This window comes from Camelus dromedarius, chromosome 3 (genome assembly GCF_036321535.1).
Source record: "Camelus dromedarius isolate mCamDro1 chromosome 3, mCamDro1.pat, whole genome shotgun sequence".
NCBI lineage: Eukaryota > Metazoa > Chordata > Mammalia > Artiodactyla > Camelidae > Camelus > Camelus dromedarius.
In genome coordinates, this window is record NC_087438.1 from 30,351,173 (window position 1) to 30,368,991 (window position 17,819).

Genomic DNA, 17,819 nt, shown 5'->3' on the forward strand with positions numbered 1-17,819 from the left:
TGAAACAGGACTTCAGCTTTAAAGCATTGCAAAAACCCATCTAATCGTAAAATTTCTAGAGCCTAATGGGGCCCTACAAAGGAGCCTTTCTATGCTCCTTTTATAGATGAGTAGAGTGAGGTGCAGAGAGAGTCAGGTCAAACAGCGAGTGAGTGGCAGGCTTAGATGATACTTGGGCTCTATTATTGCTACTTTGCCTTTTTGCTGATGAGGTCTGGGCAAGCTTCACCAACCTGATGAGAATGGTGGTTGTTGGGGAGCAGAGATGATCTAAGAGAAACCAGGGAAAGTGGGACTGTTGGGATAGGACTAGGTCATTGGTAATGGTGGGACCAAATCTCCCTCAAGACAAGAATTATCTTTTATATGTCTTTGTATCTCCCTCAGTTCTTGGTGTAGAGTCAGTGAATGTTTTGAATGGATTGCTGAATTTTGAGCTCATTTGCTCTCCATTCTTGCCATGAATAACCCTAGCAGTGACCCATGAATGAATGAGGAGAGTATTTATGGGACTTGGTAATGCTTTAGGACTGAAATGAAATGACATATATGGAAACACTTTGAAAATATAAAACCTTCCATTCAAATGCAAAAAAATTATTCATATGTATTTTTGGTTGTATGCCTGAACACATCTTGTGTGCTCCCTCCTCCTTAGCTTTTTTCTTATCATCCTCTCCTTCTCAAATGCCTTTCTCTTTCTTTTCTTAGCCCTGTGGGAAGACATGATCTCCTGTGATGCCTTGAAGAACTTTGGACTTGTGTTATATTATGCTTTTCGTGTTATTGACTTTTCTTATCTCCAAGCCTGTAACCTATGCCAGTTTAATTCTACAGATGCTCCTAATGGCTGTGCTTCTGAGACTCAGCCCTCAGGGCATGTTGGTTCAATTAAAGGGCATTTTAAGAATAAGCATTACCTGGATTGTGCATTTCTGTTTCCAGTGTTGCTTTTTGCTGTTTGTAGGAAGTTGCTTCAGGGAGTTGTGGCAGCAGTTATGAAATGAAAAATGAGCTAGACCCCTCCCCTGGAGGCTGGAAGTATGTTTAGAGAGTCTGCTGGTTTTATGGGCTGGGCCGTAGGAGGGGCTGACATGATAGGGCAAAGTCTAAAGGCATAGTTAGTGGAGTTGGCTGAGGTTAACTGGTAGAGTTCCAGGTCTTCTCCTTACCATTTTTGAAGGAAAGAGAACACTGGGAGTCAGCGGGTTGGTGAAAGTGCCTTCCATGCACCCCTCGGGTCTGCCACCGGAGCCTCAGAAACAGCAAAGGTCAATGACCCTTCACCTAGTTTGGGCAGAGCTGGCAAAAAGTGGCCACTTGTGAGAACCTCTGACAGAAGAATTCCTAGTTACGCCCACATCTGCAGGCACACGCCTGTGTGATAAAGTTAACCATGGAATTTTTCTTTCTTTTTTGTAATTGGGGTCATATCCCATGCATGTTTTTAATTTTCTTGAGTTGTACACCTGGCAAATGTGAATCTCAAGTTTACTCAGTCTCGGTTGAGAGGGGTCTCATGGGATGAACATCCGGCTGCTGTGAAAGGATGCTGGTGTTTTCTGTACAGCATGGTGACAGAACACCTACTACTGTATTGTGCAGTATTTTAGACAATTTAAGAGGAATTAAGGGTAATTTTGATTTTATGTAATTTTTATTGGACATGCTGACTTAGAAGATAGTATTTCATGTAAGATGTGAGCGGACTTTATAAAACTTTCCAGCTACATTAAGGATCAACTAGACTTATGTGACCTAGGCTTGGAATTGAACAGTGAGTTTATAACTACAATATAAGTGGGAAAGTAGATTCCAAGTTTTAAATATGTGAATTGGAAACAAACTTTTGAAGCACCCTTTTCTGTATGTAATGGACTCAGCAACTAAATTCATTGTAGACACCCATGATCAACTGTTATATTCCAAGCTCTTTGAATAGTTTTTTAAAAAATGTTTTTGATGTTCAAAAGACAAAGTATGGTTCTCTCAGCACATAAATGTTTTGTTTTCTTTCCTTTAGTGATTTACCTTCAAGGAAGTTGGGGATTCAGGAAGTTCTGTGAACATGGCGAACCTACTGAAAACAGTGGTGACTGGCTGTTCGTGTCCTTTACTTAGCAATTTGGGGTCCTGTAAGGTTCTACCTGGGAAGAAGGATGTTTTACGAACATTTCATACTCACCAGGCGCTGTGGTGTAAAGCCCCTGTAAAACCAGGTAAAGTCTCATTTCAACGTATGTAAGTCAAACCTTCAAGTCATAGGAGCCAATAGATCTGATGAGAGAGAAAAGGAGAAGCCGTGCAGCTTTACAGCCTGGTGCTTGCGCGTGATCATTTTGCGTAAAAAAACAAATGAGTGCTTTCTCACATTTTCCATGTATGGAAGTTCCTGACTGTCAGTACTAACAGAGAGGAAAAAATAATAGAAAAAGAAAAATGATTAAATCAATTGAGGGGGAGGATATAGCTTGGTGGTAAAGAGCATGCTTAGCATACATGAGGTCCTGGATTCAGTCCCCCTTACCCCATTTAAAATAAATGCGTAAGTAAGCCTAATTACCTCCCCCACCAAAAAAAAAAAAAAATCAATTGAGTTGTACCCAGGAAACTATTGCTTGTAGTAACCATTTCTCCAGCAGCTCTTCCTCTTTCCTAGTCAGTATTGGGGGACTGTACCATACATGTCTCAGCCATGCTCAAAAATTAGGAACTAACTGTATTAATTGATCTGCATTAATGTTTATTAATTCAGTGAATGGCAACTTCATCTCAGTTGCTTCGGTCAGAAACCTCAGAGTCATGCCAGATCCTCATAATAGGTATAGGTCAGCTCTTCCTTGTATCTAGAATCTGTCTTTTTCTCACCATCACCACTGTTACTGTCTTGGTCTGAGCCACCGTCATCTGTCACATGGACTCTTAACTAGTCCTCTAAATGGTTCCTGTGCTTTCTACTTTTGCGCTCCGCTAGAGTCTGTTCTATACAAGACAGAATTATCTTTTTGAAATCAAAGTCATATCACTCTTCTACTTAGAATTTGCAGCTAGCTTCCTAGCCCACACAGAGTAAGAGCTGAAGTCTTCCAGCGGCTTACACGGCCTTTCCTGCTAGGACTCCCTCTTGCTTCTGTCCTGGGGTGCTGGCTGGGAAGGAGGAGAGGCTAAGAGGAGAGGCTTCTAAGCGAGTCAGACTCCTTTAAGCGTCTTGCCCAAAGACCCTCCTAGCACTCTGTTACACCTCATTGGCTGGAACTCAGACCGGTGGCCATCTGTAGCTGAAGGGGAGACTCGGACATTTAGTTTTTTTATTCCAGATGGCAACATACTCAAGTGAAAATGGCTTTCTGTTACTAGGGTGGAGGAACAGCATGGCTGTTTGGGGATGGGGGAGCAGGGAACCAGAAGTCTTTGCCACATAGAATACTTCCGTTTTAAATTTAAGTTTGTAGGAATGTTTGTGCATTAAGGTTGCCTAAACTACTATTTGAGTTCTTATCTGTCTTTTAATTGATTTCACAGCCTCTTTTCTTGTTCTCACATGACAGGTCACTAATGGTAGGGTACCTGCCCTGAGAGCCCTCAGGCTTATCTTCAGATTTTTTTAAGTGTTCTAGAAAGCCAGATTATCCAGTGTGATAAAATTGTGTGTAAAGTAAAAGTCAATAACTGCATTGAGGACATGGGAATTGTCCTTGTGAGCAGCAAGGACATCGAGATCTCTGAGTCAACCATGCATGAGACTTGTGGGATTTCTGGGTCTTGACCATTTCCTAGATGTTTATTTTTTATCTCTAACAGAGGAGGATTCTGCTTTTTCATTAATCTTACCCACAGTTTCATTACCATGTTGAAAAGCATGAAAAGTAGTTTCAGTCAATATTAATATTTTCTCAATTTTTTTCTTTTTCCTTTTTTTTCCCCCACCAGTTGCCACGCTCAAATAACGATCCAAACAAGGTCTATGTGTTGTGTTTGCTTGCTGTGTCTCTTGGGTCTGTTTTGATCTGTATGTTCCTCTCCTCTGTTTCCTTTTTGATTGTTAGAGAACTTAGTTGTTTTCCTGTAGAATTTCTCACATTCTAGGTTTGACTGGCCGAGTTCCCTTAGTATTATTTAACCAGTTTGTCGGTCCCTTGTATTTTCTGTAACATTTAGCTAGATCTAGAAGCTTGATCAGACTCAGGTTTGCTTTTTTTTTTGACAATCATACTTCGTAGGTGCTGCTGTGTACTAACTGTCAGGAAGATTGATCAGTGAGTTTAGATGTTGTCAGTGTGATCCATCTTAGGAAGTTACTATCAGTTTGTCACTCAAAGGCTGTTGTAGACTGTTATCTTTGACCCAGCTGCTGACCTCTCCTTTAAGAATAGAAAGGTTTAAGATATAACACTTGGAAATCTGTGAGGAATTGCCTGGGGCCAATTGCCAAGAAAAGGACTTTGGGTGTGGCAGGCCATCAAAGTGTCTAGTACAGAGCTGTTTTTCAAAATAGCTAATTATTCCTGTCTTCCTTAAAGGTAAAAATGAGGAGGCCATAAACCAGAGAGAGTTACTTTGAAGAGCAGAGTTAGCATGTTGAGTGGTCTCTCAACCCATTTTTTTTCTGAAGAATAAACTAAACTAGTTATATTCCTTGAAGAGAGCCATTTGGTTAAACTGTTTAGGATTTTCAGGAGAGTGGGTACAAAAATTTCCCATCTATCAAAAAAGCCAAAGGATTATGCATATGAATCTGAAACATCATTTAGAACAGCAAGCTGTATGTGCAGTATGTTTTGAATAGACTTCCCGTTTCCATTTTCTGAACTGTATTATTAAATCACTGACTTCCAATTTTTTTGTTTGTTTTTTTGGCCTTTGTTGTAGGAATTCCGTATAAGCAACTGACTGTTGGAGTCCCCAGGGAGATTTTCCAGAATGAGAAGCGAGTGGCGTTGTCTCCTGCAGGTGTTCAGGCGTTGGTCAAGCAGGGTTTTAATGTTGTTGTGGAGTCGGGTGCTGGCGAAGCTTCCAAATTCTCAGACGATCACTACAGAGCAGCAGGTGCCCAAATCCAAGGGGCGAAGGAAGCGCTGGCTTCTGATTTGGTGGTCAAAGTAATTATTCTTTCCCCTTTCCATTTATGGCATGCTGACTTTTTGAAATCTTCCCATAGAGAGATTGAATTACTTTTTCTATTGTTATAGCTTCTCATATTTTTGAACGATGCCTTTTTCTCAAAGAAATGGTTGCATGTTGTGAATATTCATCATGTTCCAGTAGAACTTTGATCAGACCGTGCGACCTATGTTTAACCATGAGAAGAGAAATGATCTTCCTTTTTACTTTTGCGATGTAGAAATTCCCTTCTTACTGGGTAGGGAAAATTTGGTTCATGTATGTCCAAAATGCCTACAGGTGAATATTTAACTGCTGCTAGAATGGACAGGAGGCGTGGAACTCCGGGGACTGAATGTACAGTGATCTTCTAATACCTTGAAGGAACAGTGATTTAACTGACTTACATGGTATTTTTAGAGAGGGCAGGAATATTCTGGAAAAAGCAATGTTGGGCTGAGTGTCGAGTGATCTTGCCTACTTTAATAAAAGGTGTTAAGGTATTGTATAATAGAAAACTATATGTTAAAGAATTTTACAAATAAAATCTGAAGTAAAAAAATCATTCAGAGAATGATTGATACTCTGTATCAAGAGTCCAATACAGATAATTACTAGAGTTGAACTTTAATCTAAATCCTAAGCCTTCTGTAACCAAGGCAAGTAGGGAAGTATGGATTAAATAAGCATGATTACCAAGTTAAAATTAAAAGTTAAAATTCTGATTTTTTCAGGAAAGACCAGCTTTTTCTGCATTAGTTTCTAAGCGGGAATCAATCACATAGTTTTTTAATTTTTAAAATTTTTAAAATCTACAGATCCCTAAATAACTTGATAGGGTCTTAAATAGTGGTTTTTGCAGAAGACACACAACTGTTTTTTGCTGTAGAAAATTAATAATAAAATTTAGGATATGGAGAAAAATAGTAATTCAACTTAAGTTTTTAAGTGTTTAGGTGTGCTGATACTTGGTAATATAACTTGGTATAATAAAAGAGGTTAGGGAAAATAGAAGAATAAGTATAATCCATTCTAATGTGTATTCTAAGGATCAAAACCTTTTGAGATGTCACAGAAGAAAGGATTAGTAGGTTGTGCATAAGTTTTAGATATGCCCTATGTTCCTTTTAGAGATTCACAATGTGTATGAGCCTGTTAAAGGCACTGAGAAATCCTATAACATAGAAACTTACATAACTGAAACATATAGTTTTGTACTTGCATTAATAAACTACTTGACCTTAGGGCCTCTTTTTTGAGTCAAGCCTGTTAATATACTGAGGAACTAGTGATCCAAAATGTACCTTCAGGGAAATACTCTGTTAGCTTGACTCTCTCAGATGCCAGCATTCTCAGCTGAGCATTTGATAGGGGCCAGAAGAATTAATTCAAAGTTGTCCTCTAATTTTTATTAAATCTGTATTATAGATTCTTACTGAGGAAAAATAGACCTTGTCAGAGTCTTAATTAAAGTCCAGAACGTAAAACCACATGCATCACCAGATCAATAGCTGAAATGAGAATAATAGATAAAGGTGTCTTATAGGTAAATTAATGCTGTGAAACAAAGTATTGACCCGGTGTTTGTGATTCTGTTTCCTTTTAAAATGTGATTCCCAGAGCTGTGTTTTCTGTGCTTAAACTAGCCTAAAAGCACTACCACTGCAAATTGGGAGCTAATGAAATGACATACTTTATTTGAGGGTTGATTTTAAAGAGGGATTTGAAACACATTTTAAAACACTTTTAAAATGAAATTTAAAAAAATTTGGTGTGAAAAAGTAGACATTTGAAACTTCTCTAAGTGTGTGGATTATGTGTTCACTGACTTGATACTTAACAGAATATATTGTAGCTTTTTGCATAAATCCAATTCAGTAAGGCAACTAGTTTGAGTTGTGTTCATCTATAAATATTCATCTGAAAATTTAAGGTCATGTAAATCAATACATACGACCATGGAGCTTTTAGTGTATGACCTTCTTAACTTCTCACCACCCTCAAAGTTTGTGCTTGCCAAAACTAACAGGAACTGAATTTTTGAACACACAACCAGAACTTCCTGTCCCTTTATTCTAATATCTCATAATCTTACCAGATAACAAGATTTCAGGAGGACAGGTATGTTGTAGAACCTACATTTTTTTTTTTTTACTGCTCTACAGTTCATTGCCAAATCTGTCCTGACACTATTTCCAGGTATGTGTCTCTTTACTTAGATAGTAGGTGGCATGGATCTTTGTGAGTCTTACTTTGGGAATTTAGTCAGAAATGTATTGCTGAGAGATTACTTCTGGATTATTATTTCAATCATGGCATATTATTTTAATTGCTCTATTTACTTAAAAATATGATAAAGGTATTTGCATTTTTAATTGGTGACTTGACTTTTTTCTCAGGTGCGAGCCCCTATGCTTAATCCAACATTAGGTGTTCATGAAGCTGACCTTTTAAAGACATCGGGAACACTGATTAGTTTCATTTACCCAGCCCAAAATCCAGACTTGCTAAATAAACTTTCCAAAAGGAAAACTACAGTTCTGGCGATGGACCAGGTGCCAAGAGTCACAATTGCTCAGGGATATGATGCACTAAGCTCCATGGCCAACATTGCTGGGTAGGTTGATTCTTTTCCATTCCAGTTGAGCAGAAGCACAATGGTACTATAGAAACATGCTCACTATAGTTCTTCTGTCTTACAATGATTTTACTTGTAATGATTGTTGGAGATTGCAGCCTTCTGAGAGTGCACTTGAATTATTGTTAAGACTCGTATTGTTTCACAGTCATCAGATAGGAAGTGGCTCTTTGTTTTGCATGCGATTGTATACTCCTTTTTAATCTTCATGAGCGGAAAGGAAGTAATATTTCCTCCCACCAGAAGAAATGCCTCTTTTTTTTTTAATGAAATGCACACTTACTTTTCTTAATATCTGTTTTCACAAAAACTACGTGGTAAATAAACCATAGCATTAGTAATTTATAATTATCCAAAAACCTTAATATGATCAACTCATATTTTGTAGTAGCTAAACTTCTGAAGTCAATAGCAAGGGTAGTGATAATAATTAGAACAAATGATTAGTGTCTTGTAGTAACCTATAATGAAAATGAATATATGTGTGTATATGTATGATTGGAACATTATACTGTACACCAGAAATTGACACGTTGTAATTGATTATACTTCAATTAAAAAAAAAGAGACATGACAACCAAAAAAAAAATTCACACAGATCTAGTACTATCTTCTTTTAGACTTTAGTTATAAAGAATGAAAAAGGGAAAGGGTGCAATGTAGAAAGTCTTATTCTAGTTTACTAATTATAAGGCCTCTAATTCTATGCTAAAGAAAGTACTTCTGATTTCTGTATACATAATGCCCCAAATTTTGTTCTTCAGGATTTAGCTGTACTTTAATAGGAATATATTGTATTTCATGTATGTGTGTGTGTATGTATGTATATATTAGGTTGAAATGACTGTTTTTTCCCCCCAGTTTTATTGCACTATAGTTGACATATAACATTGTGTAAGTTTAAGGTGTAAACAATGATTTGATATATGTATATATAGTGAAATTATTACCATAATAAGTTTAATTACCATAAATCAGTGTTGCCATAGGGTTAAAAATGGTTGGATATGGGCAGTTTCATACAATTCCACCTAATATATAATTTTTTTTAATTAGTAGATTTACCACTTTAATTAGGTTTTATGTAGTAAATTCATAAAATATTTAATGAATAGGGAAAATGTCTGCACTTGAAGTTTCATCTGGTGTCAAAACCCATGCTGACTGCTGAAGGCTAGCTACGGCCAAGATGGCCATAAACTTCATTTGCTCCCCGGCACTGATGCATTCCTCGTTTATTGCCTAGAGGGCTATGTTGAGAAGGATTCTAAGGCTCATTCAGCTCTGAGAAATGTGGCAATGGCTGAGTAACCATGTCCACCACAGGACACAAGTAACTGTGTAAGTGCAGTGTATGGCTGACTCTGCCTAGAGAGTGGGAAAAATCTGGAAATCAGATGATGCTTATGAAATCAGCTCACCTAAGAAACTAGTTGAATTAGATTTTAAGCATGAAAACTATTAGTGGTGACAACTTCCTAATATGAATGAGGCACCAACAAATGAAAATGTTTAAAACATGAAACAGTGCATGAAAAAAGACTAATCTGAATAAAGCCTTTTACAGCTGATAGATATGCTGAAAGTTTTCTTAGCTTTCATGTCTGAGATGTAGTCTATCAAACGTGCCACAGGTTCTACTTTGGGTTTCAGTTGTTCACTTTTGATATAAATGAGATACAATAAGCAAAAATGACAAATTAAAAACAGGTTTTGTTGTCCTTAATGTAATATGGCAAATGGTTGGTTTGAAGACATTTTTTGTGATATAAATTATGTACCAAGTGACATCATAAATCTTGCCATATTTAGTTTCCAGAAGAGTTATGTTATGCGATGTGGAACTTGAAATTTTGTACAGAAAATGTACAACGTAAACTTCTAAGGGTGCTGTTGATTTTGTCATGGGAAATGCGCACATGTGAAAGGTTATCCCAATCTGTAGCTCTCTGTCAGTGGTTTTTAGCTGCAGAATCTTTTGAGCAAATAATGAGACAGTGCAAACAAATCCAGTAAGAGCAGCGTAGCTTTACTTGAAATGAGGGATGAAAGGGTGTCCAAACATGTCTATTCTCTAGCTAACCCAGTACAGCCCCAGAATTGGCAGAAATTTGAACTTTTGGGAATCCAGGGACAAAATTTAAAGCGTCACCGTCTTATGTCCTGAGCTGATATTTGCAAAGGGCAGAGCTTGAGATGAACTGTCCAGGGTACCTACCCACGCAGTTGTTATCTAACTCACACACAGGGCCCTGTTACCGTGAAGACACGCTCCTTCTAGTTCATTGCTGCTCATTCTGAGCCTTTTTGTTCTCATCAAAAAAAAAAGGCCCACTTTTATCACTTTTCCCCACTATCAACGTTTTCTTGTACATTTCCTATGTCTCGTTTTTATTTTTTTAGTGTAGCAACTGAATCTTTTAAAACATTAATTCCCAAATTAATTCCTTACAGTAGTCTTTGAATTTTTATCATGTTTACTCTTTGCAAATTTCTATCACCTGGATTCAGAAGTAAGACTAACAAATAATGTAATCTCTAAAATATTGTTTCCTTGCTCTAATGATTTACCTTAAAGTAGTAGTGTTAACTACTTACGTGCTTTTGTAGTAATTATTATATCAAGTATTATGTTATAAAAATATGACTGGGTAAAGGTTTTTTTTTGTCAGCTGGCAGGTGGATAGGATCACTATAATATTTGCATTATGATATTAATCTTTGCATTATAATATTAAGGTAGTGGGTGTGTTACTGAGAGTGTGCATAGGGCCTTTTAAGTATAAAATAATATGAAAATGAAATTAATGTGTAATGAAATTAGCATAATAAAAAATCCTGTTAAAGAAAAGATGGTATACATTACTAGTTTTTGATGCATACAGTGTTTCTTTAGCTAAAAACATATTTACCAAGTCTTTATGTGACTGGCTTTATGATAAGTGCTTTACCTGCATTATCTCATTTAGTCCTCACTGCAACACTGAAAGGCTCTTTTTGTCCCCATTTTAAAGGTGAGGAAACCATAGAGAATTAAAGAAATTTGCCTGAGGTCATTCAAAGCTAGTTAGTAGTGGAACTCTGACTTGAACCAAGGTCACTCTGTCTCAAAATCCCCTGGTTTCAACCATCAGGGATCAAAGGAAATGTTTTTCGTTCTGAGGTTGGAATTTTATTATGTACAAGCATATAGCTAGTCTAATTTTTTGATTCTTAAGATTTCCCCCATCATATAAATACTATGCAGTCCTCAAAGAAAATTTGGACAATATGATAAAGTAAAACAGAAAGTATGAAGTATCTGTAGTCCCAGCTGCCAAAGAAAAAGCATTGTTAGCATTTTCTTGTCTTCCCTTCATTTCTTTTTTTATCCCAACCGATCTTCTGCAGTGTTCATTACGAAGAAGTCAGGGAGCATCATGGGTGAGAATGTGTCTCTGTAGGCAGGATGCCAGCGGTAGACTTCTGGCTCTGCCATTTACTAGCTGAGCGACCTCGGTCAGATCTCTTCATCTTTCTGTGTCTCAGTTTCCTCACCTATAATATGAAGATAATAGTTTTACTTATCCACAGGATTGTTGTGAAGATGAAAGGAGTAAGCACCTAGAACTGTTTTTGACGAAGAGTAGTTACTATGTAAATGTTAGCTATTATTCTTATTCTTTACTAATTTTGATATATGAGCCTAAGTTCTTTCATTTTGTAGAATTATTTACCCATTTATTTATCTATTTTTTTTAAGTTACAAGGCTGTGGTACTAGCAGCAAATCATTTTGGACGGTTCTTTACTGGTCAGATCACAGCTGCTGGAAAAGTTCCTCCAGCTAAGGTAGGTAAAACTTTTTAATATTTCTTTATACTATGAATTAATTAAAGGGAAGTGTATGTATGGTTTTAAAATACAGTTATTAAAACATTTTTGTTCTATGTTAACTTCACAATGATGACTTGTGTCACATACAAATACATGGTGGAGACTCAAAGCTGCTTAAGATTACTTGAAAGAATTGACATTTCTAGAAGTTCTAGCTTTGTTTGTTTGTTTCTTTTTCATTTGCTAACTTGAATTCTTAAAGGGATTTTGGATGACTGGTTTATTACCAGTTTTTTAAAAAGCATCACGATACCATTCAACCAATTCTCAACTTCCGAATAATTGTGACATTTTGGCTCAGGAAAGACTTGATTTTCTGTTTTTGCCAAATTTGGGGTCAAGAGGAGAGGAAATAGGAGGTGGTGTAGTGAGGGTGTTTGCCAGCGGGAAAGGGTACAGTTTCTTTCGTCTACGTGGAGAGCAGCGAGGAGCAGTTGATGAGAGGTGGGGATGGCTAGGTGAAAGAAGAGATTACGTTATGACCCTTCAGTGCCACGTACACCAGATGACAACATAAGCACCTCGGCGAGGTAAAGGAAACAGGTCCTTCAACATTGTCAGCTACCTACAGATACTCTGTAGGATGCAGGTTTACTTGGTGCTCTTAAGTACTTTGTTCTATCAACCCAGAGCTCTCACACAAAATCTCATAGAAAAAATGAGAAACAGGTAATAGCAGCTTTGAGAAATCTAGTTATTTATTACTTTAAAAACAGGCCAGATGAAGACAATGGCAAGAGGCCAGGATACTTACCACCACCACAGAGATGCGTGAAGTGATTACATTTTGACTTCTTAGGATCATGAGAAAAGATTTGGCACTTCTGGTGGCCAGAAGTTGGCTGCTCTTCTTGAACTGGACGAATGCTTTGATGCATAAAACCACTACTCAGTTTTGATTAGAATCTTTCTTGGAAGTACATGGAAGTTGAGACGAAAGCTGTGAAAGTAAGGGATTAAGAAGTGAAATAAAAGAGAAGAGGCGTAAAGGAAGGAGAATCAGTCAGCCTTTAAAAGGTGGAAAACTGACTGTCTACTGAGAATTTAAATAGCACCTTAAGGGGCTTTAGTGACATGACAGAAATACTTTTCAGGTATTGAGGAATTAGACAGCAGATGGACTCATCAAGGTAGATTACATAGTATTTTATTTGGGTTTGCTTTAAGCGTGGAGGGTTCTTACGAGTCTAGAATGAGCTAAGATCAATCGGTTGATGGCTTACATGCCAGGCACTGTTCTAGGAGCTGGGATGTGGCTTGAACAAGGCAAACAAAATTCTTGCCACGTGAAACTTACATGCTAGAATGAGCCCCAGCGAGGAAATAAAAAATCTTACAAATATAGAAGATAATTTTAGATGTAAAAGAAATGAAAGGATGATATGTTGGTGAGTAATGGGAACAAGCTGCTGTCATCAGGGCAATGGGGAAGACTCCTCTGACATTTGAGTTGGGACTTAAAGGCTGGGGAGGAAGAAAGCAGGGATTCAGGATTGTAGGCCAGGGGAATAGCACATATAAAGGCCCTGTGGTGGGAAAGAGTTCAAGTGTGTTCTAGGGGAATAATGAAGGCCACTGGTTTCGAGTGTGATGAGCAAGTGGAGAGTGATCCGAGATGATGCTGGAAAGGTAGGTTGGGGCTGGATGATGCGGGGCCTCTCTTACAGGTCATGTTAGAGTTCAGATTCTCTTGCGGATGAGGGAATCCCTGACTTGATTGTTTTGGAAAAACTCCACTCTTGCTCCTGTGTTCCCTCTTAACTTTCATATAGAACACTTCACTTCTGATCCTTTGGGTCACCAGTTATTTTAATTTCATTTGTTTTTGAGATGAAGCAGCCATGGGCATCAGTGCATAGAGTGGGGCTGGTCCTTTGGAGCCTAGAGCCAGCTTGTTCTCTCTGGTCCCTCTTTCTCCCCTTTCCTATAGACCACCCTCTCCCCAATAAGCATGTTGGGGGACATTGCTTGGTGTGGGGAAAATTTGGATTTTCCCCACACCAGGCAATTCTGTGACACCAGCTGGGTGCCCTACAGTTTAACTTAATTCTGACACGATCTACCTGGAGAAAGCATCAGATCTCACATGTTAGGGGGCTCAGTCCTACAAGATTGCCCCCAACCCCCCCTTCAGATGCCAGTCACAAGTCTAGGTTGTCACCTGTGCTTATGAGAGATCGGCTATAAATCAGAAGTTTCCACAACCCCCTCCTTGGGTTCGATTAGTTTGCTAGAGCTGCTCACAGAACTCAGGAAAACACTTAATTTACTGTTTACCAGTTTATTTTGAAAGAATATGATAAAGGATACAGATGAACATCCTGTTGGGAGAGATGCAAGGTATGTGGGAAGGGGCCTGGAGCGTACATGTCCTCTCTGGGCATCACTCTTCTGCATCTCCGTGTGTTCAGCAACCCAGAAGCTCTCTGAACCCTGTACTTTTGGGATTTTTATGGAGGCTCCATTGTGCAGGAGTGATTGATCATTAACTCCATTTGTAGCCCTTCTTCCCTCTCTGAAGAATAGTTTCTGTCTTTTAAATGATAGGGTCTTTTGTTTTTTCTTGATTCAGGATAACTTGGCCCAGTCCTTTGATTTTTGCTTATTTTAACTTCTTTTTTGTTTTTAAAAGTTGTGGTGGGGCTTCAGTGTATAGAGTGGGGTTGTTGCCTTGGAGCCCAGAGCTAGCTTGTTCTCTGTGGTCCCTCTTTGTCCCCTTTCCTGTAGATCACCTCTCCCCAACAAGCAAACCATCCCCTTTAAGGTCAAATCACAGGATACCTGAGATATTGCCTAGCGGTTGCTGGAGCACAGTTCCACTAGCCTGGTCTTAAAGAGGCGGAAGGAGATGTGGGCATGATGGGTGGGTGGGAATTTATAAACTTTACTGTTTCTATGGGTGGCTTTTTTTTTTTTTTAACAGCAACAAGGAGTTGCCTTCAGTGGACTGGAAAGTATAATAGGACTTTTCTCGGGAAGGCCCATTCCAGACTGGAGACAACACTGTTTTTATTTTGTTTCTTAGAAGGCGGGGAAGACTCTTGTTTCTGGGCAGTTGTTTGACTTTCTTGGCTCCAGTCCTTCCACAGGAGATTAGTTACATTGCTTTGGATTTCAGGTGCAGTTCATTCAAAATAGTCCAAAGATAGGTAGTTGGTCACCTGCACATTTCAGAAGCATTTGAGCTCAAAATAGGAGTTGAGGTAGATACTTCACCACCAAAGTTGTACCCATCTTTGAAACTTATTTTGATGTTTTACGAACATAGAAAAATCTTAAAATTTGAAAGGGAAGAGGAAGCTAGAGTGCTACATTGGGGATTTGAGTAGAAGTAGCTTTGATACAGTGGGAAAAAAAACCTGTCAGTCTTTAACATACATGACACTGATGGTGCTGTATGTAGCTTTTACACCGAGATGCTGATTGCCAAGCTATCTTTAGTGAAGGTTGTTGGCCTTTGCCAGCAGTTAAAAAAAAAAAATAAAAAACTTTTTAAAAACAGCAGTGATTAGGTTAAGGGCAAGTCTGTCCGACTCAGTACTATTGAGGGCTAGCCACCTGGTGTGCTAGTGCATGCTGTATACAAGGCATTCATAGTTTGTAGCTGACGATTTTCATAGGCAGTTGATCGTGACCTGAACGTATGGGTTCTGCCTTCTTTCCTAGATTCTGATAGTTGGCGGGGGTGTCGCTGGGCTCGCTTCTGCAGGTGCAGCAAAGTCGATGGGTGCCATTGTTCGGGGATTTGACACAAGGTGAGTGCTTTCCTAGCGATTGCTGTTAAGGTAAGTTATCTTGTTTCAGTAGAAATTATGCTTTCCTTAGAATTTATAAATTAAAGCAGCACATTGAAACTGCTCTGTAAGCTCTTTCCATTTAAAAGTGTTTCCACTTTCTCAAAGTTCACTCAAAGTGAAAATGTATTACTTAGTGGGAAAAAGAATTTAAGGACTCAGACGCAGTACAGCCGATGTAATAAAAAAAAGAAACTGTAAACGGACTACTCGTATTTAGTGTTGAATTTTCACGTAGATTAGCAATGTGGACCAGAGTTCTCTCTGCCCTGACTTTCTAACACATTGCTCTGCTGTGTTGTTTCTGCTCATAATGTATGTAGGTACTCGGTAGGGCATGAACAAAGATTTTGTGAGTGTGAAGAAAGGGAGAGATCTAGGAGACAGATGGGGGATGAGAGTCATGCTCTGCACTGAACGGATGGAAGCAGGTAAAGCGCATTGGGCAGCACTAGATCCCCTGAGTGACAGCCCTTGATTATGATCAGTGCCTGTTTCTTTAAAGCAGACATTTCAACATTTTCCTGGACTTTCTTTAAAGAGAAGTTTGATTAACATGGCTCTCCATTTCAGAAGACAATACTAGCTTTTATTAAATGCGTGCTGAATATTGTTATCATTTATGTCTTCCAATACTTTTTCGAGGTTGAAACATGTAGTTATTGACTATCAGCTGAGGTCAGTAGAGGGGTAAATACCATGGTTAATCTCGAATATAGAATGACAAAGAAATGCAACCATTCACAGTTGAAAAGAATATGACATTTCAGAGTAAAGAATGTTCCATGGAATGTGGTTTACAGTGCTTACCTGGAGTTCAGAGAAGTGATGTACTGATAAAAAGCTGTCTGGCTGAAATGAGAAAAGATGTTTCTGAAGTAACCAGGACACAAGCCAAGGATAGCCAGACTTAAACATATCATTAGTCCTAGCTTTTTATTTTTAATGTTTACCAATGTGAAGTTTTTGAAACCATCCAAGCCTGGTGAAAGCAGGTTGTTCAAGTTTTCATTGTAGTGGACCAATAGTATTACAGTGGAAATGTATGTATTTGATTTGGAGATGATTTGAAACTCTGTGTTGGGTTAACTACTGAGAATTTATAAAAGTTACGTTGATGTCATTGGTTTAGATTATGTAGTGAGTAGACAGCGAGAATATGGCTGTTGCTTAACTTCATTTTTAATTACAGTTTATTAAGATAACCGAAGTATACAAAGAAGAAAGATGTGGCTGATCTGATATAATGCTTTTTAAGAATTGTAGCTCATTAGTTAATTGAATCACTATTTTGAGACTGGGGGGTATCATATTATAAATATGAAGTCTAAATATATTGGAAAACATACTTGATTGTAAATTCTTGTTGGAAAGCCAAATGGTATATATTTCCAGATAAATGTCTTAAAGACTTAAGGACAACTCATTACCCAGTGATATTACAGGAGTGTGATTTTTGAATTCTTTAAAAAGTAACTAAAAATTCTCATGACAATAGTATCTTGCCTGTTGTCTCTGTTACAAAGTTTAGAAATATAAAGGCTTTACTTTCTTTTTTGTCTTTTTTTTTAATGTGTATTCCAATAAAACTTTCTTTACAAAAACAATCGGCTGGCAGGACACCTGTACTAAATGCTTCCTCTCTTCCAGGCATAGTGCTATATGCTTTATTTTATTTGTTCTTTACAGTTACTCTGTGAAATAGGAATAAATAGCCCTATTTTACATAATACAAAGAGAATATAAATCAATTCAATAACTTATCCAGTTTATTTTCATTCTGATCATAAAAATAATACATGCTTATTCTCCTAATTCAGAAAAACATGAAGAGCACAAAAACTGAACATAAAATACCCTAAAATCCTACTAGAGATAACTGTTAACATTTTAGTATAATTTCTGTTTTCTACACATTAATTAAAAATGTAATTTTACTGAGAGTACTGCTTAACTTACTTTTTTTTTTTTTAACCTAAGCCTAGGTTCTTTCTGTCTCTTGTCTCTGCTGTCCTCAGCTTTGGCTAATGTCCCCTATGGTTACATGTTGACCTCCCCCAGACAACCTGGGCTACACGCTTCCTCATTCCAGCCAGCAGAAACGGAGACAAGCTCTTGCTCAACCATGATGTACCTTTTCTGCCCTGCCTTTTACGTCCTACCTTTGTGTCCACTCTCCGACTATGGCATTTGCCGGGGGACTGATAAGCTCAGACCATCATTTCCCAGATTTCCCTCTGGCAAGAATTGCCTGCAGCTCTTGCTAAAAACAGAGCTTCTGGCCTCTTTGCTGGAGATTGTAGTTCAGTGGGTCTGGGAATTTGAATTTTTAACAAGTACGCTGAGTGATTGTTGCCATTAGGGAGGTTTGGGATTCACTGTAGTGGGATGGATGTTTGTGAGTTAAACACA

At 38.1% G+C, this 17,819-nt stretch overlaps 1 protein-coding gene across 3 annotated transcripts in view; it reads left to right on the forward strand.

Moving 5' to 3' along the window:
- NNT (nicotinamide nucleotide transhydrogenase) overlaps positions 1-17,819 on the forward strand; it is a 76,190-nt gene that overhangs the window by 2,898 nt on the left and 55,473 nt on the right. For all 3 annotated transcript variants that reach the window (XM_011000969.3, XM_031444732.2, XM_011000965.3), the window contains exons 2-6: positions 2,024-2,219; positions 4,870-5,099; positions 7,500-7,717; positions 11,481-11,568; positions 15,280-15,368. In XM_011000969.3, the coding sequence (XP_010999271.1) occupies positions 2,069-2,219; positions 4,870-5,099; positions 7,500-7,717; positions 11,481-11,568; positions 15,280-15,368 (776 nt within the window). In that variant the 5' untranslated portion in view covers positions 2,024-2,068. The remainder of the gene's footprint in view (positions 1-2,023; positions 2,220-4,869; positions 5,100-7,499; positions 7,718-11,480; positions 11,569-15,279; positions 15,369-17,819) is intronic.